Genomic DNA, 23,809 nt, shown 5'->3' with positions numbered 1-23,809 from the left:
GAAAGCTGGAAAACTCGCTGCACAACTGAACGTCGCACTCAAGAACCCTGTCAGTACCAGAACAACCTGGAGAGAGCTGGGAATTGCTGAAGAGCTGGAATTCCAAAACTACACATCAGTCATGCAAGTGCCCGTAACAGGAAAACGCGGTACCAAGCTATAAAACCTGGACTGTAGAGCAGCGGAAGAATCTAATTTGGTCGGATAAGTCTTGCTTCACACTGTTTCAAGTAATGAATAAATTAAAGTCCCAAGAGTGAAACAGGCGGGGATTAGGCATCACGGTTACTCTGCAAGGCCGCATGTCCACCAAGGATTAGGTGACCATTTTGTCTCATCAAGTCCATCCCGTGACATAATTTTAGTTTCGTAATGGTGATGTAGTGATCAAGACGACTGGGCTGATGTTCACACAGCTCGCATCGTCCAAAACTGACTTCGTGGAGACGAGGACGAATTATCGCATCTCCCTTGGGCACGACAGTCACCATATTTCAATAGTGTTGATCCTTGTGGTCTGGTTTGAAGAAAAGGGTGTGTCATCGCTGTCCACTTCCATCATCGTTACCTGCACTTGCCGCTATTTTGCAGGGAGAATGGTATGAGATTACCTGGAAACCATAGAGGAGGCGTATTTATCCATTCCGAGACGTCTGGAAGATGCTTTGAACACTACGGTTTTCGTACACTTATTAGGCATAGTAATATACTGTGTTTGTGATGGTTCCATATTTTCGTTCATCCCCTGTATATATATTGTCTTGCTTATCTTTTGTCAAACTGAAGTTTTCCACATCAAATAGAATGAGTTGCTAAGGAGAAACAGCTTTAATCTTGATGTCGAACACTACTGTTGCTTCAGACACTGCATTTCAGTGGCAAATTATCAAACAGTTTTATAGCTGAGTATTGTGTTTCTTTTTATGCCAAAGTTAATTGTGCGCTAGAGGGAAGAACAGACAATTTTTTTCCTTCTAATATTGTATCCGTGAATATCTCTATTAGTCTCGGAAAGCAGATAGGGCTTCGTTTAGGCGGGTTCTGCGTAGGAAACAGCAGGAAGAAAAAGAAGAGCACAAATCAGTAGTGTGCATCCCTTTGCCGGCATTACTTCCAGAAATGTCAGCAAAATCTTGGAGTGTCACAACCTCAAATGTGTATTTCGCCCATTCCCTAAGAGCTTAACACTGTTAGGTTCAGTAAACAATGTACACGGCGTTCACAATTCACAGATACCAAGTACAAGCCCAGTGTGACATGGTATATGTTGCGAACTCTGTAAACACGTTAGAAGAGGCGTGCGATGTACTGTACATAGACGCCACACTGAATCACACCAGACCACCAAATCACCAGTGGCCCACCATAGTATAAAAACTGGCCATAGCATAGTTTACAACAAAACCAAAATACGAAGAGCATTCAATAAATAATGCAACATATTGTTTTTCTGGACCAGTTTCGGTTGAAAAAAATGCGAAATTTGTTGTGGGACATCCTGGAGTATTCCCGCTTCAGCCCATATAGTTTCATGACGTACCGACAGGTGGCGGCGCTATACATGGCCTTCAAAATGGCGTCGGTGATCGAGATGCGTTCCAAGCAGAGAGCAGTCATTAAATTTCCTTTGGCGGAAAACCAGAGCATCACAGATATTTGTAGGCGCTTGCAGAATGTCTATGGAGACCTGGCAATGAACCAGATCACGATGAGTCTTCAGGCGAAGCGTCTGTCATCCTCGCAACAAGGTCGCGCAAACAAGTCCGATCTGAGTGTAATGTGCTACCCTCACGAAATTGAAGAAACAACTTCAGCGTGTTTGTCGCTAAAAAAATACAAACGAACTTCTCCTCCTCCATGCCAACGCAATGCCTCACATAAGTCGGCGCATTCAGAGAGAAACTAACAAAGCGTCATTGTACTACTCTTCCTCATCCGCCCTACAGCCCGAATCTCGCACCTTCCGACCTTCATCTGTTTGGCCCAATGAAGGATGTACTGCGCGGGCAGCAGTACGTGGGCAATGGGAGGTTACTGATGCAGCGTGACTTCGGCTTTGACGTCGATCAGCGGTATGGTACCATGCGGGTCCTTTCAGTGAGGTGGTGTAAGGCCGTTGCATTAACGAAGATTATCTCGAAAAATAGGTTTATGTAGCTAAAAGAGTGGGTAATAATATGGTGTATTGGAATCATGAATAAAACCAACCTGTTCTCAGAAAAAAATGAGTTGCATTAGTTACTGAACACCCTAGTAAATAGCTAATCATTCTCCTTCTGCGTTTGTGTGATCAGAGAAGGCACTGAAATTGGGGTTCAAATGATCTGATTAACATATATAGCAGCCTACAACAAGCAGGGATGGAACCTACACTGACCAGACAGAAAAGCGTTCCCATACGATGAGGTCCACACTCGATGACAATAAGAGAGAAACTGGAGACGGCAGTTCACAGCTGGGCGTCGCCACCCACACCATTGCTACCAATCACAGCGGCCACGATTCGAATATTGACAGCAATAAAGTAATGGAGGAGCTAACAGCCAACGTATGTAGAACTCCGAACAGAGCAGAACAGCAGTCATAAAGAAAAAAGCTGAAGGTGGCATCGAGTCTTTCTACCGAAATATCATGAAGAACTTATGACGTGACCCAGGCTAACACCAGAGAATTTTGCAAGTTAGAAATACGACGGGAAAACATTGAGTCGCATGTGCAGTAGACTGTTTACCACAAATTTCATGAGTGAATAAAAGTACTTAGAGCCTGCGTCTAACGCTCCCAGTTTTTTTAACAGTGTGAACTTTACATACAATTCTAATTGCTTTCTTTTCTGTAATGAATACTTTTTGACTAAGTGAGGAGTTACACCAAAATATTATCACATAGGACATTAATGAATGAAACATATGTTAAACTTGGCTTGTTGATTTCTATGTACCCAAGGTTGCCATTTATTCTTATGATAAAAGTAGCTGAACCTCAAGTTTGCAAGTTAAATAAATGTCGTGTGACTAGGGCCTCCCGTCGGCTAGACCGTTCGCCGGGTGCAAGTCTTTCGATATGACGCCACTTCGGCGACTTGCGCGTCGATGGGGATGAAATGATGATGATGAGGACAATACAACAACCAGTCCCTGAGCGAAGAAAATCTCCGACCCAAGGCGGAAATCTAACCCGGGCCCTAAGCATTGAGATTTTGGCGGGCTGACGACTCAGCTACCGGAGGCGGACTTTGCAAGCTTATTGTATGGCTTTTCTAATTTAAGTTTTCATCAATATAGATACCCAAGAACTTAGAACATTCAATCCTGTTTATTACTTTTTGTTAGTGAACTATATTTATTGCTGTATTAATTGTTAAATGAAACAGAGTATGGAAGAATAATCTAATTACGTCATATAGGTACATACCATCAAAACCATAATTAGTGAATGGGTATCAGTTGTTAATTTATCTCTGTCATAAGAGTGCCGGCGAAATCCTTGGAACTAAACTGACTTTGATGTGGTGCTGTACCTACTGTTGAAATATAGTTGGTGAGGAAAGAGTCACCGGAGAAAGCTAGAATCTGGCAAAGAGTGGCGGAATTTTACTTTCGACGGAGTGAAGTTCACGTTTGATATGGGGAAGCTAGATAGACAAAAGTGTGAATGAAATTTTAGCACCAAAGAAGTTCGCTGATTGGTTAAGCTGTTGTTCTTTTTGGGCTTTGAAATTGGATACAGCTGTCACTTAAATCTCTGTGACGTCAATAGAAATATGGCGACAGTTTTTTTCTATGTTATTTTTTTCCAAGGACCAGCCTTTTCTAGTAAAGGTAGTTGGAGAAATTACCAACACGACAGACAGATGATACCAAGTTTCCAATCTCTTTCCAGACCTGAGACGATGTAATGGTAAGCTCGCCCTCTTTGGGTACTACAGTGTATACGATCTGGGAAGGATACTGTGTCATTGTATCATCCTCTCTCACCTTTCTTGTAACAGATTCTTGTACATAACGTACTTGGCATCCAACATCTGCCTGCTTTCATCATTTCAGTCAATTTACGTAATTTTAACTGGCCGGTAGACTCTACGTTAAACTGATGTTTTCACTCATTTCAGGCTGCCAATCCATTCATATGTATACCAGTTCTGTGTATCTCCATTTTAGCCGGACAAATACATAATAAAATTACAGAAATGCAGACTCGTGTTTTCACTTCCAGATAGAAGGAAGCTATAGAAAGTTGATTCTGGTCTCATTCTGCAATAAGATTAGGAGCACCATGTCAGCACTCAATCTGAAGACTAGCATGAACTTACCTGGGGCCGATATCGTCATCGTCTGTGTCCGATGTGGTATCTGATTCTCTGCCCAGCTGCGGGTATGGTGACACCAGAGGCAGTAACAGCGCCGCTGAAACAGGTATCGCATTAATTTCACACTTGAACACACAAGGCGAAGGATGGGCTGTAGTACACATGTTTCCTCGCTCGTAACCAATGTGTGACACGGCCGCGGAGTCGGATGTCATTGACGTTTACAGAATAGACAATTTCAATTATGGTATGTTTGTAATAATACCCGGTGTTTCCGTAATAACATAAACTGCCAGGAAAGATTGAGTAGCGTAAGTGTATCAATTTGGGGCAGGGAAACTCGATGCGCGTACGAATGAGTCGCAGCAGAAAATTTCAGATTTGTCTTTGGTGTACTGATGGTGTGGCGTCAGATTCTACGCAGGCATGATGTCATTTTACAAAGTAGTTAAGAATTTATTGAAAACACTGAGGTGTATTGTAACGATGTCACAGGCTTAGAGTAAGCTTGGCAGGAGATCCTTTACAGTCTCAATAAGAGTCTTATATGCAAGGCTTTTCAGATTCCTATAAGTAGATACCAGGTGTGGTCAGATGATGTTAGCTGTCGGCACTAATGGTGATCTGTGATTCCATCGTGTTGGAATCAAGTACGTGCGCGAAGTGGAATATCACCAACAACGTGGCAATTAGTCGTATATCTCTCAGAAACACAGTATGCACAAAGGCACGAAGCAAGAATTGGATACGAGAGTATTAACCAATCTCTAACTATGATTGTTCACAAGTTCACTTCAATTCTGTGTCGATGACCCTTCCCACCTACAACGTGAGGAGTCTCATCGACCCAAAAATTACTAATGCGATTATTGAGCATTCCGCCTCTTTTGAAACCGGCTTCATCTGAGGAAAGTTCATAGATAGGAAAGGGAAGATCAACCTAATGAGCTCCGGCAAATATCGGGTCAACGTGATTCGCTTTTTTAGGTCAGCAGGAGTTAAACCTTGCACGTCCTGTGAATCTTTAGGACGTAACTCCTGTTACTGTATTACTTTCCGCAAGCACAGCCGCTGCACGTTCAATTGCTCTAGTGCAGATTGAATTGTTTCTATCCACTGGGACCGGCACTAAGTTTTACAAATCATAGGTCCGTACAGGTTATTCAAATTGGTTCTTAAGGACCTTGGCATCTTGGATACAACTGCCATCGCCAGTTAACGGAAGTTAGCAACGTTGGGCCTAGTTAGAACTTGGATGGGTGACCGCCTTAGAACACTGAGTGCCGCTGGGTAACACACACAGAAGTCGCAGAAATAGTGTCCAAGTGAAAGATTTGCGCCAGGCCATTGGGCCATGCAACATTATTAAGTCGAGTCTGATGATCTATTCGTGAAGCCTGGAACCCGAATGGTGGTCTGGATCGAATTCCGGTCGAGCCATGGAAATATTCAGTCTCCCTTTATTCTGACCTTCACCTCTCCACAATGTGAGGAATCGCCAGGAATGTCACGTGGTTCGGATTCCATATTAAACTGTCGATCCCCTTTCCCACGTTGGATAATTGGGTTAGATTAGGGTCACAAAAGTCATCAAATTGGCATCCAATCGAAAGACGAGCACACGGCCAATGTTCTGAACAAAAATATTATTAACTTGGTCGTTTTGTTGTGATATCACTTGCACCAATTCCTTTAATCTTTGGAACAGTCGTGGAAATAAACTGTACGTCGGAATTTTCCAGCTTTTTATGTAATCTTTCACTCATGAAACACGAAGGAATGTTCGAACCATTGCCTCGAAAAGAAGAATTGTAGGGTAAATGAGTTCACGAAATTATACAGCAAACTTTTTTCGGCCGAATGCGTTGACACTGAGACCTGGTGTTGGAAGAAAACTGAAGCCAGATGGCCTGTTACCAATTCCTGATTTCACCTACACTAGCTGGCACTTAAAGGAAGAGGAGTACGCCGTCAGTTCAGAAGAATACGTAAAAATTGTTGTCTGAATGGGAAAACGGAGTGCAAGACGCATTTCATTTGTTTTCTGTAGACATTACTGTAAAGAAAATTATTTTGGATAAGATTCATCACTTACATGTGTAGTACAGTATACGACCTTGAAATCCCATCCTCTCGCCTTCCCCCCTCCCCCCCCCTCCTTCCCTTCTCCATCCTTCCCCACCTCCCTACATTTCTAAGAAGTGCCTGTTTCCACTCTCCCCTCCCCTTCCCTTCCCCTATTCCTATGCCATAAGAGCCCCCCCCCCCCACCACTCCCCTAACTGAGAGTCGTCTAAAGCCAGTACTTTTATTCAGTTCCCCCAATAAACAGCTTAGTGTTTTACAGTTCAATCACATTTCTCAACTCCTTTTTAAGCCACGCCCCTATATTGGAATTAGGCCAATCAAAGAACTTCCAAGGCAATACACGCAGTTACCTTTCTCAATCGCAGTACTTTAATGTCCAATCACATTTTTCATCTCCTTCCTAAGCCACACACCTTTATTTGGAACAGGCCAATCAGAGGGCTTCATCATTCTCATCCAGTGGTGTTGACAATTGCGTGATTTCATTTCATGGAGGGCGGAACAGACATACACTTCGCTTGTTTGCACATAGCTAAGTCGTTACAAATGCAGTGTCTTACAAACTGAGCGTGAGCCATTGTTGGGAAGCTGTCATGTGATATAATCTACGCAGTCTTACACATGTATGAAGGAGATGGAATATTCAGTCTGCCCTGCAGGTTCAGATATGATAGTAAAAGCACTGAGACATGTAGTCCCTAATAAACAATGACAGAAAAAAATTGCAACACGAAGAAGGAGCTGTGCGACTTAAAACGAAAGTTAGTAGGCGTGTTTATACATCTGAAAGATGATGTCTATTCACATTTCGCGCCACTCGCATTAGAGTGGCTCTAGTAGTGCCACTATGAGGGAAGCAAATCACGTTTGCTTTAAATTCACGCTGTAACGATGGTGATCGTTAGTTGCCTTTGAGATTGGACGTGGTGAGCTGATGTTATTCAAGAACGCCTTTAAGGTGACAAAGACGCAATGATTAACAGCCCACTGAGTTTCAGCGAGCTCGGTACTAGGCCTATGAGAAGCTGAATGTTTCTTCTGTGATATTGCAGAAAGACTTGGCAGGAATGTAACCACTGTAAATGACTGTTGGTAGCGGTGGTCACGAGAATGTACAGTCGCAAGAAGACCGAGCTCTAGAGGGCTACATAGCACTACCGAGATGGAAGACGATCGTGTTCGGAGTATGGCTATGGCGCATCATACTGCATTTGGAACATTCTGAGAAGTAGTTGGCACTACAGTGACACAACGAACTGTTACAAATCTGTTGCTTCAAGGACAGCTCCGAGCCAGACGTCCTGTAGCGTGTATTCCACTGACTCCAAGCGATCGCCATTTGCGACGTCAGTGGTGTCAAACGAGAGCTCACTGGAGCGCAAGATGAGGTCTGTTGTGTTATCTGATGGAAGCTGGTTCTGCAGCGGATTCACTGATGGGCGTGTGTTGGTTAGGGGGCCAGGCGAGGGCCTGTACCCAGCCTGTCTGCCGCCTATACGGACTAGACCCATGCCTGGAGTTATGGTCTGGGGTGCGACTTCGTATGACTGCAGGAGTACTCTCGTGGTTATCCTACGCACACCCACTGCAAATTTGTAGGTCAGTCTGTTGACCCAAACTGTTGTGCTGCCGTTCATGAACAACATTCCAGGGGGTGTTTTCCATCAGGATAACGCTCAGCCACATACCGCTGTTGTAGCCCAATACGCTATAGAGAACGTCGACACGTTTACTTTTCTTACTAGATTATAAGATCTGTCTCCAATTGAGCATATATGGGGCATCATCGGACGACAACTCCAGTGTCATCCACAAACACATTAACCGTCGATTTTTGACTGACCAACTACAACAGGCATCCCATAAACTGACATCCGGCACCTATACAACACAATGCATGCATGGTTTCACGTTTGCATTCAACACTCTGGCGGTTACACCGGTTGTTAATGTACCAGCATTTCACATTTGTAGTGGCTTACCTCGCACTTAATATTAACCTGTGATTTTGCAGTGTTAATCTGTTAAATATGTTACCCAGACAAATGTATCCCCAGAATTTCATTACTCTAAATTAATTATTTATTGGTGTTCCTAGTGCCGCGCGGGATTAGCCGAGCGGTCTGGGCGCTGCCGTCATGGACTGTGAGGCTGGTCCCGGCGGAGGTTCGAGTCCTTCCTCGGGCATGGGTGTGTGTGTTTGTCCTTAGGACAATTTAGGTTAAGTAGTGTGTAAGCTTAGGGACTGATGACCTTAGCAGTTAGGTCCCATTTGAACATTGGTGTTCCTATATTTTCCGTCAGTATATTATGGAACATTAAATTGCTATATTAAATCAAAAACCGGACGTCTACAACACACAGGTTACATTTTCAATTCACATCTTTTTAGGCCTATAACATGCAGGCTGCAATTCACACTCAGTAAGTTTTACTACTAAATCAATTTTAAGTCATCTTCTGTTGTGCACTCAGCTCTTGATTTGCCTTCCCGAAAATGACCCCTGCAACAGTGCTCACTTTATAATCCAGTATGGAATCGTTTACCATATTTTCTTTGCTAACGCCAATTTACATTGCTGTACGGAGGTTGAATCGAATTTTATACTGAACAGTCGAGTTATCACTGTCATTCGGGAATACACATTCTCTGTAATCATCAATACTTAGTTCCATATCCGATGAGCGCTTCACAAATTTCGTTGTAAGTATTACGCATTGTGTTTCAGTTTCAAGAGTAAATTTTTGTTCTCATTCTTTTGAATTTTATACTAGTGCCCCTTATAATTCACATTTCATGAAACCCACATTCTTTTTACTAGCACATGGGATTTTATAAATATTATTGGGATAACATGAAGTGTCAGAACACCTATGCTCTCCCCTTGCAATATCATCATGAATATTTGAGGTAGTTGCGTGATATATGCAGCAATCTGTGGCAGTATAACAGATTTAACATCTGCTGCCTCCAATTTCTTTAACGTATAGCATAAGGGTAATATACAAGAACCGTCCTAGAAGTACCTTAATTAGCCCTTCCCACAGATATTAGTTTATCAGAACCAGTGTTAAATTTACTCGATTCAATATCAGCAATTTCTCCTTAAAAACAACACTGTGCTTGTTACTAGCTTCACATCAGTCATTTTTCGTACACTCAGCACAATTTTGCCAAAAATACTGTTTTTCGTAATTTCAAAGAAAATTATTTTCCAATTCTTTTTTTTACACTCATACGTTACTGAGTATTGGTATCGACATACGGCCTCATCGAGGGAGCTTGAAGAAATGGTGCTATCTAGTGAACTTTACTTCGAACAAGATTATTATTCAGGCACTACTTTCAGTTTTTGTGGCGACTTAATTTTTCTATCGTATCATGTGGAAATCAGCTTGTCTGGAATTCCTGGCTTGTTGATGGAGGGTGGTACCGATTTCTCTCAGCATAACGGTATATCTGAATGAAGTTCATGGCTATATTACGGATACTCAAGATGTAATTCTAAAATATGACCTATGTTTGAATCATCTTGTATGCTCATTACAATGAAACTGTCTACAGATAGTCATAGCCATGCAAAATCAGAGAGTGGTAGGTATTACACCATTGCCCATCTGTAGAGACTATTATTGACATCGCGATTATAATATTAGATTTATTATTATTGTCATTATCGTCACCAATGTAACTATCGTTTGCAACAGTACGTCTATGCTCTGAAGCTAAGCCCAACTAATTGTAATTGTTCTGTGTCCATGACAAGTTTCAATCTTACGTTAGTAGTTTTCAGCAAAGCACACTAAACCAGGTGAAGTCTCTCAATTGGCTGGGTACAGCTCGTACATTTTGAGACACATTACACTGAAATCTGGAAAGACATCGGTCAATAGCGCTACTTCAGTTTTCAAATATAAGTTGGAGTAATTTTCTAATGCCGTGCATTTAAATAAATACCACACCTTGCATGCTATTTATATTCATATTCTTTGATGGTTGTTTTACTAATCGGAAAGCTTGTGAACGCTTCAATTGATGTCATTTGTTCACCCAAGAAAATGGATGCACCAAATACACACTTGTATGGAAACATGACTTTATCATTAATGAGATAAGTTTGTTCTCCGTCGGCGAAATACTTTCTTGTTATTTTCAGTTCCTCAAGCACTTAATATGAGACAAACTTTCAAGTGAGCTTGGCACAAAATTTAAATAATGTACAAAAATGTATTTTATATCGCATTTATTTTCACTGCCATAGTTCTAGTAAATGTTTCATAATTTTCAATGTTTGTTGCAATCACAGAAAGATGGCCGCGATATGTTTTCAGTTTCTTGCAACTGTTTGCAAGGTTTCATAATTATGAAATGAGCATCATAATTCATCTGTGAAATCCTACTGCCACTGTAATATTAGGTATATAATTTAAACAATAGCTTGCATGGGCAGCTTCTAGGAATCTGCCAGTAAAATGGCAATGATCCCTGTATTTAATAAAGGAATTTTCTTGAATCGTTCCTTGCATATGTAATAAATTCCTGCTGTTCAAAACGCATTTTCCACGTCAAAACTAATATTCAAAAGCTTGGTTCAGAATAAGTAATTTTTTAAGCACTCAACTATCAGATACAGCTATTTGCTAAACCATTCCGTACAGTTAGCAATTTGGTACAGCTGAAATTCTGAAAACTCTTCACTGTAACAACAATACATGCAGAAAGCAATACTGTATGGTTTATGTGTATCGATTTCGTCACTAACACTTGGTTCCAGTAAGCATTCAATATGTGCATATGTACAGGGTTACCATACATCCACATTTATGTGGACACGTCCCCATTTTGGACTTTAATTTAGCGCCCACATACATTTTTACAATTTCTACTAATGTCTGCATTGTTTAGTTTTGGAAATTAAGATCTTTTGAGTTTTGTTTTGATCTATTATCGTCAACAATTTATAATGTTATTACTTCGGTAACTGAGTTACATCAATTGTTATTTGCTTGCAATTGATCTGTTATTCTAGTAAAACTATGGATGTACAATATTCCTCCATGAATAAAACCTAAAGCATCGATCTTCATTTCTTACAATCGATGTTTCGATATTTTAGCTTATGTTAGAGATAGCTGTGATGTCTTCGTTGTGTGCTGTGGTAGGGTCGCAACAGTTTACTCTTGTGCAACACACGTCTATATTCACCCAGCTGTATCTCCTTTAAATTACGTATCTGATAAGTTGAAACAACACTTTTCTGATTTTCAAAATACAGCCCATGCACGGAAACATTATATTAAGATTTTGTTGTAGCTGAACAATGCGTTTTGATCACTTTTTATTTCTTTCATATGTATTATAGCCATTTGACTACATAAAATTGATGTAATAAGGTTTCATTCGGTGGTCATAAAGGGATTAAACTAGATTTCTGTAGGAAAATGACAGTCACACTCTTGCGAGAATCGTACTGCCTTATGTAAAATAAAAAATTATGCCTACCTAGCACTTATTACGTTGGGGTTTTCTACATATAACAGGTGCGGCAAATACACCCACTTTATTAAAAGAAATGTTTACCTTTACCTAACCTCTTATCGAGGTCTGCCCTAAAAGCGTGTTGTCAATCACACTAAGGGTGTTCTCATTTAGGGGCTTCAGAATATGGTCTTAAGTACAGTATCTCACATTTTGTTCTTATCTTTAACATTAATAGATCTCAATTAAGATATGAGGAAAGTGATTTAACTTCATAGTACATCTTTTCTATTAAAATTTAAGTAGTCACGGTTTTGTTTTTATTATCAATCGAACTAATATGGTCTTTTTAAATACATTATCTCAGATTTTTTTTCTTTTCTTTAACAGTACTAAGCCTCACTAAAGATGGAGGTGATGATGAGAGTTTGATTATCTTGAATAGATTTTGAGACAGAGCGCTGACCACTGGTGCAACCAATAATGTGTGCAATATTATAAATAATAAATGATATACAGTAGTATTTTTAATTACTGAAAATCTGTGTTTGGTGAATAGATTAATAACGTACTTCTAATTTTTCATGAGGACGCTGTAGACAATATATTGATGTACTTGTTATGAAGCCATCAGGTTTTGTCACATACATGCTACACACTCTGTGTTTGTGAAAGTGGGATAAACTTCTATATGAAGCAGAACTCAGTGGCATCTACAGTTGTTAGTTTGGAAAATGAAGCCTTGTTGGAAAACTTCCAAAAAACATCAGGTGATTAAAGTTCCATTTTTATACCCATTGTTCCTTGAACATTGTTTGCGATAACATGTGGACTCTCCCCACAACGCAGACAACACTATCATCAAAATTCATCACGTTTTATCTGGAATAGTACAATACTGTAGTCTGTACTAAGTACCGGTAAATGAACTGTTTAACATTTTGCTCATCAAAATTCATCACGATTTATCTGGAATAGTGCAATACTGTAGTCTGTACTAAGTACCGGTAAATGAACTGTTTAACATTTTGCTCACAGACACTTTCAAATATATCATAACAATAATATGTTATTGGATTAGCTGTGGAAGTGGTTATACCTTCAAATCTTTTTTCTTGCAAAATGCTAATTTTAAAACGTGATGTACAGCCAACTACATTGTTATTTTAGCACCTGTTTGCGACGCCTATACACATATATTTAGACCCCCACTGCCCTGTGAAATATCCATATGAAGCTATCAACGCAAAAAAAAGGATGTTGAGGACTACCAATGCTTATAGACAAAACTATCTCTCCTGCAGACCAGCAAATTCCAACAGAGGCTGCATGTATGCCACTACTTCTCAGCTTGAAATAGGTGTAGGATCATCACTGAGAGATGAAGAAATACATATTGGTGAGAACGAAATTTAAATTGACGTTAAAGATTGGAAGAAGCCTCCAACACCGGCCGTTGTGGCCGAACGATTCTAGGCGCTTCAGTCCGGAACCGCGCTGCTACTACGGTCGCAGGTTCGAATCCTGCCTCGGGCATGGATGTGTGTCATGTTTTTAGGCTAGTTAGGCTTAAGTAGTTCTATCTCTAGGGGACTGGTGACCTCAGATGTTAAGCCCCATAGTGCTCATAGCCATCTGAGCCAATCTTCCAACGAACCGTTAGCACATATCGGCTATTGCCACTGCAATAACCCAAATTAATTGGTAGAGTGATTACTTCTCTTGTTAGCATCTAAATGAACATGATAATGACATAATATTTGTTAGAGACGGAATTCGTTAAGCTTCTCTTATTGCTTGAAGTTTAAAACGGCTGCAGAAAATGAAGTAAAAGATCGAATTGCAGAATATGAAAAACTTCCTATTAGTAGGAAAACAACCAGAGAAAGTGCTATTCACACATTGAAAAGGTGAAATCATTCTGTTTGATTTTGCATATACAAGCTCCTGGTCTTGTGAAGATGTACGCAGAGATCTAGAGCCGGTAATACAAACTAATCACAGAAGATGAATACAGGAATGTCTTCATGTGTGTGTCTGACCAACACCTGTCAGCTGAGCTGCATGTCGGCGTGCCTGCTTCGACCTGGACAGCTATACTATGTCGGAAGGAATATTGCATTGAGCTATACAGACACTGTAAAATACAGACACTGCCCTCCTGTATTTCATACCAGGGCAACGCAGTCTGACGAGCAAAACAAAGTTTCTCCCTGTGCAGGAATCATACATTTGCATGTGAGCACTATCGGACGTAGACACCAGAACATATGGAAGTTTGGCTCGATCCTGCAGGTGTGCCTGGATGGCTGAGGTTGCTAAAGCGACCACTCGCATAAAGTGGGAAATCCGGGTTCGAGTACCGGTCTGGCACAAATTTTCATATGTTACTAGAAAATCGTGTGACAGATGTACAATCGTATTCGCAATAAGCGGATGCATTTCATAATTTAATACGGCTGTCAGTGTTTAGCAGTGTCGGTTCTTTAGGCATGCATGCATGTCCAAAGAAACATTGCATCGAACTATAGCCTACAGACATTGCCTTCTTGAATTGTGCAGTTGTCATCACTACTGGACGAGAAATTTGTCACGGCTCCCACCCTGAAAACGTAGCACCCAGGATGTGGATCTATTGTGAAAATTGTAAGGTTTCTCGATTATTTTTGGTATTCAGTGACCGTGATGTGAGCTCTCTTTTTATTCTATGTGACATACTTCATATCTGTACAATGAATATTTTTCAAACAGAAATTTTCAACAGTTGGTACGTTACGCCACGGAGGTTCTGTGCACAAGCAGTGTGATCTTTGGTAGTCATCAGCAATGCTGTTGCGTGTGTAGCAATCAGTGAGAAGTAATTGAAAGAGCAGTCTGAAAATAAGTAACAGAACACAGAGACGCAAAAGCAGAGGATGTTGTATTTGGAGATGTGATTTTGTAAAGATTGATTTGAAAAGTGTGAAGATATCCAGGTAATGTTGTTACTGGGTTGCTTGCTCGCACATAATTTATGATGAAGTTGAGAAAGAACTTTTTTAGCATGGTTTTTCATTATTGATGTGAGTCAGTTAGTCCAGACGCGATTAGGCAAGGTTATCTGCTCACATAGCTTCCATTCAGAGTCATGGTTTCTCCACTACTTTACCATGTCAGCAACGTTCAGACGCGATTAGGCAACGTTACCTCCACAAATAATTTCCACTCAGAGTCATGACTTCTCCAATGCTTTACCGTGTCAGCAAAGTCTATTTTTTTAATAAGTGAATTTTCTGAAGACAGTGGTAATTGTTAAAGAATGAGCACCATAATTCACATTTCAGTTTTTTAATGCTAGTCTTTTTTCAGTTACTCATAAAGTTTAATTTCATCCACCGTCTCCTCACGTGTAGCCACACTGCACTTGGCCGGACACAATTTCTCAAAACATAAATCATGATGTGCTTAACATAGCTGCTTTTCCTTGTACAGCAACTGACAAGGTTTTATTTTCTTTAGCTGGTTTGCTGCTACATTGTTTTTTTTTACGTCCACGACATTCGAGTAGTACCGAGTTTCCACTGCCAGAAGGTAAGTCATCAAACTTCTTAGGGCCACTTTAAAATGACAATGAGGTGACAAAAGTCACAGCATACCTCATAACAAAGCGTCGGACATTCTATGGCCTGACATAGTGTAGCATCTCGTCGGCATGGACTCAAAAAGTCGTTGGAAGTCCTCTGCAGACATATTGAGCCATACTACCTCATGGACGTCCATAATTGTGAAACATTCGCAGATGCAAGATTTTGTGCATGAACTGAATATGTGTCATGAATGTCGTACTTTTAGCCAAAGCACTAGCTTCGGCCATAGCCCATAAAGGCAAATTTGCCCGCTCTGTCCTAAGTTCGTCGTACATACCACATTGGTTTCTGCGGTTGTTTCACGCACTGTTACCTGTCTGCTGTACTGACATCTCTACGCAATCGCTGCTGCCTGAGTCGTTAAGTGAAGATCGTCGGGGATTGCGTTGTCTGCGGTGAGAGGTAATGCCTGAAGTTTGACATTCTCGGCACACTCTTGACGCTGTGGGTCTCGGAAAACTGAACCTCCTATCGATTTCCGAAATGGAAAGTTCCCTTGAGTCTAGCTCCAACTATCAATCCCCGTTAAAAGTCTGTTAATTCCCGTCATGCGGCCTTAATCACGTCGGAAACCTTTTCATATGAATCGCCTGAGTGCAAATGACATCTCCGCCAACGCACTGTCTTTTATGCCTAGTGCTGGCAATACCGCCGCCATCTATATTTTTTGTATCGCTAGTCCATCACTTTTGTCACGTCAGCGTAGTCAGAACACAGTAACAATACTCACAGCTAACCACTCCATTTTAAAATTATCATCAGTGTCAGTTCAAGTGAAGTTAAGTTCAGAGATCTTACAGTGCAGAGTTACGTTCATGTGTTCATCATTTACAGTAGTTTACCCACTTTGCGTACACAGATTTGCAAGATATTTTCAAAATGGCTCTGAGCACTATGGGACTCAACTGCTGAGGTCATTAGTCCCCTAGAACTTAGAATTAGTTAAACTTAACTAACCTAAGGACAACACAAACATCCATGCCCGAGGCAGGATTCGAACCTGCACCGTAGCGGTCTTGCGGTTCCAGACTGCAGCGCCTTTAACCGCACGGCCACTTCGGCCGGCAAGATATTTTCAAAGAAGCAATTTACATAGTTATTCATTCTAAGTTCGGTCTGCAATTTTAAGTAGAATTTTTATTCAGTTAGTTCCGTGTGTTGGAATTGCAAGTCACGTACTGTGACTTCACACATTGTAGCCGTGTTCATTGAAGTTTTTAATTATTTTTGGTAAAAGTTAATTGCAATACAGTTTCAGATGGATTTGGTAGCTGTTTTTATCAGATAGATTTACTTAAGTACACCATTTTCATTTTCAGATTCACGGTACAACACAGATACAAATGAAACTTTTAAGACCTGTTCACATTCACACCCCAGAGGTGTAAACAGAACAGTTACAAAATGTAATTGCAGCCTAGATGTTATAGATGTATTATGATGATGAAAATCTATCACAGTGGTTGTAAATGGATTATTCAAATGTAATTTCAGCACACTGGTTTTAGATGTAGCAGATGCAATTGATGTGTTTTGAAAATTTTACGAAAAACTTCCATACTTTGTTACGAGCTACAAGTCTCATCGTTTTCTAGGGATGCATGGTTATCAGGCATGTCTGAACCTGCGTAGCAGACAGACAAGCAATGTATGTATGTGTCAGTTTCAGTTTGCAAAGTGGACAATTACGCAATTGTCATCACCACTGTATGAGAACGAAGGCATGTTCCCTATTCTGTCCTTACTGCAGGAAGGTTTCTGACTGTCTGTTTCATTTTAAGGGCAATAAAATACTGATGTGTTACTGGGAGACCTAAATATATGTGACACAATTGGCTTAGAAGCTCTCTAAGAGGGCTGTTTCAAAGAAAGCGGTGTGGCTAAGAAGGACTGAAAATTGAGAGTGCTATATCATTCTTTTGGCAGTAAAATACTGAAATGTTATTGGGAGGGCTAAATATGCTTAACACAACTAGTTGAAAAGCTTTGTAATACAATGTTTCCATGAAAGAGGTGAGAGCTAAATATGTGCATTGGCTTAGAATCTGTCTGACATGTTTCCAGAAAAGTAGTGTGGCTTAAGAAGGGACTAAGAAAAGTGATTTGACAATACTGAGCTGCTATTGGGGAAGCTGAATATGTGTTTCGAGTTAGACGCTCACTCATTAGCCTATTTCCAAGAAAAGGGTGTGGCTCTGGAGAGAGGAGGGGTGGTGAGAAGAGGGGAAGGTGATTCGATTGGGAGGAATGTGAGAGGGGAGGGGGAGTAGAGAGGGATGGTGGGAAGGAGGAGGAGGTTGCTGGGAGAGGGGAGAGAGCTGAAGAGCAAGAGGAGCAGGTAGGAGAGGTGAAGGGGAGTTCATAGTCATATTTTATACAATGAGTACTGTGCTCGCCTACTTTCATCCTGTCTTAAACTGTAGTTAAGTGAAATTTAGTTTGTATAAACATCTTCAGAAAGCGCCAAGGTAAGTGTTGTATAAGAACTGCCATTAGCAAATCAATCATTAATAGTTTAGGACCAAGTTCAAAAGTTATATAACAGAAAGTGTTTTATAAACTTACACTTATTAGTAGTAAAATGTTAATTTGTGTTCAGAAGGCCTGTAAGAAATTAGATCAACACAGCATAACATACCAGCTGGTTTCGTTGAGTCACAGACATTGATAAAGGAGGCTTTTACTTGTCACAATCAAAATCTTTTTATCGATTTATCTTGTAATTTCCATTAACCTAATGAATACGATAAATGTCTTGACTTCAGTTCTTTAAGTCATATATCTCATGCACCTCTCATTAGTAATTTACCTGAAAAGATCACTGTCTGTTTCCTCAAACACGTATTGCATAGCTTATTGCAGATACTAATCAAGTTAAAGCAGTTCTGTAGAACTGAACACGATCCTATTCAACAGAGATTGTTTAACTAACTATTCCACAAGAATGTGATGTGTGTACTCCTGCGACCAACTCATTCGTTTAGAAGAAACATACAGTGATATGAAGACAAGTTGTCACTGCAGTGATATCAGGTTATACAGACAGTATTCAGGATAAACAGGAATGCGCTGCTCTACGTGTCAAGAGTGGTTTATCTTGTAGTGAAGTCGAAGTAGATACTCCGTGCGAATTAGTATGGGTGGAGCTTATACTTAACAGCCGAACTAAGTTAATAATTGGCACCTTCTACCGACCCCCAGACTCCGATGATATAGTTGCTGAACAGTTCAGAGAAAATTTGAGTCTCGTAACAAATAAATACCCCACTCATACGGTTATAGTTGGTGGGGACTTCAACCTTCCCTCGATATGTTGGCAAAAATACTTGTTCAAAACCGGTGGTAGGCAGAAAACATCTTCCGAGATTGTCCTAAATGCTTTTTCCGAAAATTATTTCGAGCAGTTAGTCCGCGAACCCACGCGAATTGTAAATGGTTGCGAAAACACACTTGACTTCTTAGCCACAAACAATCCAGAGCTAATAGAGAGCATCATGACTGATATAGGGATTAGTGATCACAAGGTCGTTGTAGCTAGGCTCAATACCGTCTCTTCCAAATCCACCAGAAACAAACGCAAAATAATTTTATTTAAAAAAGCGGATAAAGTGTCACTAGAAGCTTTCTTAAGAGAGAATCTCCATTCCTTCCGAACTGACTATGTAAATGTAGACGAGATGTGGCTCAAATTCAAAGATATAGTAGTAACAGCAATTGAGAGATTCATACCACATAAATTGGTAAGAGATGGAACTGATCCCCCATGGTACACAAAACAGGTCCGAACGCTGCTGCAGAGGCAACGGAAAAAGCATGCGAAGTTCAGAAGAACGCGAAACCCCGAAGATTGGCTAAAATTTACAGACGCGCGAAATTTGGCTCGGACTTCAATGCGAGATGCCTTTAATAGGTTCCACAACGAAACATTGTCTCGAAATTTGGTAGAAAATCCGAAGAAATTCTGGTCGTATGTAAAGTACACAAGCGGCAAGACGCAGTCAATACCTTCGCTGCGCAGTGCCGATGGTACTGTTACCGACGATTGTGCCGCTAAAGCGGAGTTACTGAACGCAGTTTTCCGAAATTCCTTCACCAGGGAAGACGAATGGAATATTCCAGAATTTGAAACACGAACAGCTGCTAGCATGAGTTTCTTAGAAGTAGATACCTTAGGGGTTACGAAGCAACTCAAATCGCTTGGTACGGGCAAGTCTTCGGGTCCAGATTGTATACCGATTAGGTTCCTTTCAGATTACGCTGATGCAATAGCTCCCTACTTAGCAATCATATACAACCGCTCGCTCACCGATAGATCTGTACCTACAGATTGTAAAATTGCGCAGGTCGCACCAGTGTTTAAGAAGGGTAGTAGGAGTAATCCATCGAACTACAGACCTATATCATTGACGTCGGTTTGCAGTAGGGTTTTGGAGCATATACTGAATTCAAACATTAGGAATCACCTCGAAAGGAACGATCTATTGATACGTAATCAGCATGGTTTCAGAAAACATCGTTCTTGTGCAACGCAGCTAGCTGTTTATTCGCACGAAGTAATGGCCGCAATCGACAGGGGATCTCAAGTTGATTCCGTATTTCTAGATTTCCGGAAAGCTTTTGACACCGTTCCTCACAAGCGACGTCTAATCAAGCTGCGGGCCTATGGAGTATCGTCTCAGTTGTGCGACTGGATTCGTGATTTCCTGTCAGGAAGGTCGCAGTTCGTAGTAATAGACGAGTAAAACTGAAGTGATATCAGGTGTTCCCCAGGGAAGCGTCCTGGGACCTCTGCTGTTCCTCATCTATATAAATGACCTGGGTGACAATCTGAGCAGTTCTCTTAGGTTGTTCGCAGATGATGCTGTAATTTACCATCTAGTAAGGTCATCCGAAGACCAGTATCAGTTGCAAAGCGATTTAGAAAAGATTGCTGTATGGTGTGGCAGGTGGCAGTTGACGCTAAATAACGAAAAGTGTGAGGTGATCCACATGAGTTCCAAAAGAAATCCGTTGGAATTCGATTACTCGATAAATAGTACAATTCTCAAGGCTGTCAATTCAACTAAGTACCTGGGTGTAAAAAATACGAACAACTTCAGTTGGACAGACCACATAGATAATATTGTGGGGAAGGCGAGCCAACGGTTGCGTTTCATTGGCAGGACACTTAGAAGATGCAACAAGTCCACTAAAGAGACGGCTTACACTACACTCGTTCGTCCTCTGTTAGAATATTGCTGCGCGGTGTGAGATGCTTACCAGGTGGGATTGACGGAGGACATCGAAAGGGTGCAAAAAAGGGCAGCTCGTTTTGTATTATCGCGTAATTGGGGAGAGAGTGTGGCAGATATGATACGCGAGTTGAGATGGAAGTCTTTAAAGCAAAGACGTTTTTGGTAGCGGCGAGATCTATTTACGAAATTTCATCCACCGACTTTCTCTTCCGAATGCAAAAATATTTTGTTGAGCCCAACCTACATAGGTAGGAATGATCATCAAAATAAAATAAGAGAAATCAAAGCTCGAACAGAAAGGTTTAGGTGTTCGTTTTTCCCGCGCGCTGTTCGGGAGTGGAATGATAGGGAGATAGTATGATTGTGGTTCGATGAACCCTCTGCCAAACACTTAAATGTGAATTGCAGAGTAATCATGTAGATGTAGATGTAGATGTAGATGTAGACAGTAGAGACGAAATGAGGGATAGGTGTGTGTTAGTTTTGCAGGTCAAATTTTATGGTTTGGACCGGGTACAAAACTAATGAACCGCTCAAATATTAAGAGATTTCTTACTGAAAGCCTTGCAAAATTGCCAGACAAAAAAGTCTCCATTATGATAGTGGCCCTCTTTCAAAACCTTAGCACAGAAATTTTCATGTGTTATATGAGCTGAAAATCGGTATTTATGTTCGGTCTCAAACAAAAAATACGATAAATTGTCAACATTATAAGCTTGCTGAATGTTAATGATATGTAATTTGCTACAACAAGGCTCTCAGCAATCAACAGTTGCAAATATATTCTGCATAATAAAATGACATTATCTCGATATCGCTAGTGCTAAACTCAGCTTGCACTTTTTCGCATGATTACTGCTAACTATGGATGGACGGACACAGGCAGATTTCTTATTTCTAGATTTCAGGAAAGCGTTTGACACGACACTCCATTGCAGACTGTTAAAGAAGGTACGAGCATATGTAATGCTGTTGTTGTTGTTGTGGTCTTCAGTCCTGAGACTGGTTTGATGCAGCTCTCCATGCTACTCTATCCTGTGCAAGCTGCTTCATCTCCCAGTACCTACTGCAACCTACATCCTTCTGAATCTGCTTAGTGTATTCTTCTCTTGGTCTCCCCCTACGATTTTTACCCTCCACGCTGCCCTCCAATGATAAATTTGTGATCCCTTGATGCCTCAGAACATGTCCTACCAACCGACCCCTTCTTTTAGTCAAGTTGTGCCACAAACTTCTCTTCTCCCCAATTCTATTCAATACCTCCTCATTAGTTAAGTGATCTACCCATCTAATCTTCAACATTCTTCTGTAGCACCACATTTCGAAAGCTTCTAATCTCTTCTTTTCCGGACTATTTATCGTCCATGTTTCATTTCCATACATGGCTACAATCCATAAAAATACTCTCAGAAACGACTTCCTGACGGTTAAATCTATACTCGATGTTATCAAATTTCTCTTCTTCAGAAACGCTTTCCTTGCCATTGCCATTCTATATTTTATATTCTCTCTACTTCGACCATCCCCAGTTATTTTGCTCCCCAAATAGCAAAACTCCTTTACTACTCTAAGTATCTCATTCCTTAATCTAATTACCTCAGCAGTTAACTCGACTACATTCCATTATCCTCGTTTTGCTTTCCTTGACGTTCTTCTTATATCGTCCTTTCAAGACACTGTCCATTCCGTTCAACTGCTCTTCCAAGTCCTTTGCTGTCTCTGACAGAATTACAATGTCATCGGCGAACCTCAAAGTTTTTATTTCTTCTCCATGGATTTTAATACCTACTCCGAATTTTTCTTTTGTTTCCTTTATAGCTTGCTCAATATACAGATTGTATAACATCGGGGAGAGGCTACAACCCTGTCTCATTCCCTTCCCAACCACTGCTTCCCTTTCATGCCCCTCAACTCTTGTAACTGCCAGTTGGTTTCTATACAAATTGTAAATAGCCTTTCGCTCCTTATATTTTACCCCTGCCACCTTCAGAATTTGAAAGAGAGTATTCCAGTCAACATTGTCAAAAGCTTTCTGTAAGTCTACAAATGCTAGAAGCGTAGGTTTGCCTTTCCTCAATCTTTCTTCTAAGATAAGCCTTAGGGTCAGTATTGCCTCACGTGTTCCAATATTTCTACGGAATCCAAGCTGATCTTCCCCAAGGTCGGCTTCTACTAGCTTTTCCATTCGTCTGTAAAGAATTCGCGTTAGTATTTTGCAGCCGTGACTTATTAAACTGATAGTTCGGTAATTTTCACATCTGTCAACACCTGCTTTCTTTGGGATTGGGATTATTATATTCTTCTTGAGGTCTGAGGGTATTTCGCCTGTCTCATACATCCGGCTCACCAGATGGTAGAGTTTTGTCAGGACTGGCTCTCCCAAGGCCGTCAGTAGTTCTAATGGAATGTTGTCTACTCCTGGGGCCTTGTTTCGACTCAGGTCTTTCAGTGCTCTGTCGAACTCTTCACGCAGAATCATATCTCCCATTTCATCTTCATCTACATCCTCTTCCATTTCCGTAATATTGTCCTCAAGTACATCGCCCTTGTATAGACCCTCTATATACTCCTTCCACCTTTCTGCTTTCCCTTCTTAGCTTAGAACTGGGTTTCCATCTGAGCTCTTGATATTCATACAAGTGGAACTCTTTTCTCCAAAGGTCTCTTTAATTTTCCTGTAGGCAGTATCTATCTTACCCCTAGTGAGATTAGCCTCTACATCCTTACGTTTGTCCTCTAAACATGCCTGCTCAGCCAGTTTGTACTTCCTGTCGAACTCATTTTTGAGACGTTCGTATTTCTTGTTGCCTGCTTCATTTGCTGCTTTTTTATGTTTTCTCCTTTCATCAATTAAGATTCAATATTTCTTCTTTCACCCAAGGATTAGGTTCTCAGATATGTGGGTGACTCGAAGACTTCTTAAGTTATAAAAATCAGTACGTTGTCTTCGACGGCGAGTGTTCTTCAGTGACAAGGGTATCGTCAGGAGTGTTGCAGAAAAGTGTGATAGGACCGCTGTTGTTCTCTGTATACATAAATGATTTAGCGGACAGGATGGGCAGCTATCTGCAGG

At 40.8% G+C, this 23,809-nt stretch overlaps 1 protein-coding gene across 1 annotated transcript in view; it reads right to left on the bottom strand.

Moving 5' to 3' along the window:
- Nucleotides 1-23,809, bottom strand: part of LOC124803183 — a 43,966-nt gene that overhangs the window by 8,601 nt on the left and 11,556 nt on the right. The window contains exon 2 of the mRNA XM_047264369.1: nucleotides 4,313-4,406. Within this exon, the coding sequence (XP_047120325.1) occupies nucleotides 4,313-4,406 (94 nt within the window). The remainder of the gene's footprint in view (nucleotides 1-4,312; nucleotides 4,407-23,809) is intronic.

Source organism: Schistocerca piceifrons, chromosome 1 (genome assembly GCF_021461385.2).
Source record: "Schistocerca piceifrons isolate TAMUIC-IGC-003096 chromosome 1, iqSchPice1.1, whole genome shotgun sequence".
Taxonomy (NCBI): Eukaryota; Metazoa; Arthropoda; class Insecta; order Orthoptera; family Acrididae; genus Schistocerca; species Schistocerca piceifrons.
This window is presented reverse-complemented; position numbering and strand designations above follow the sequence as displayed.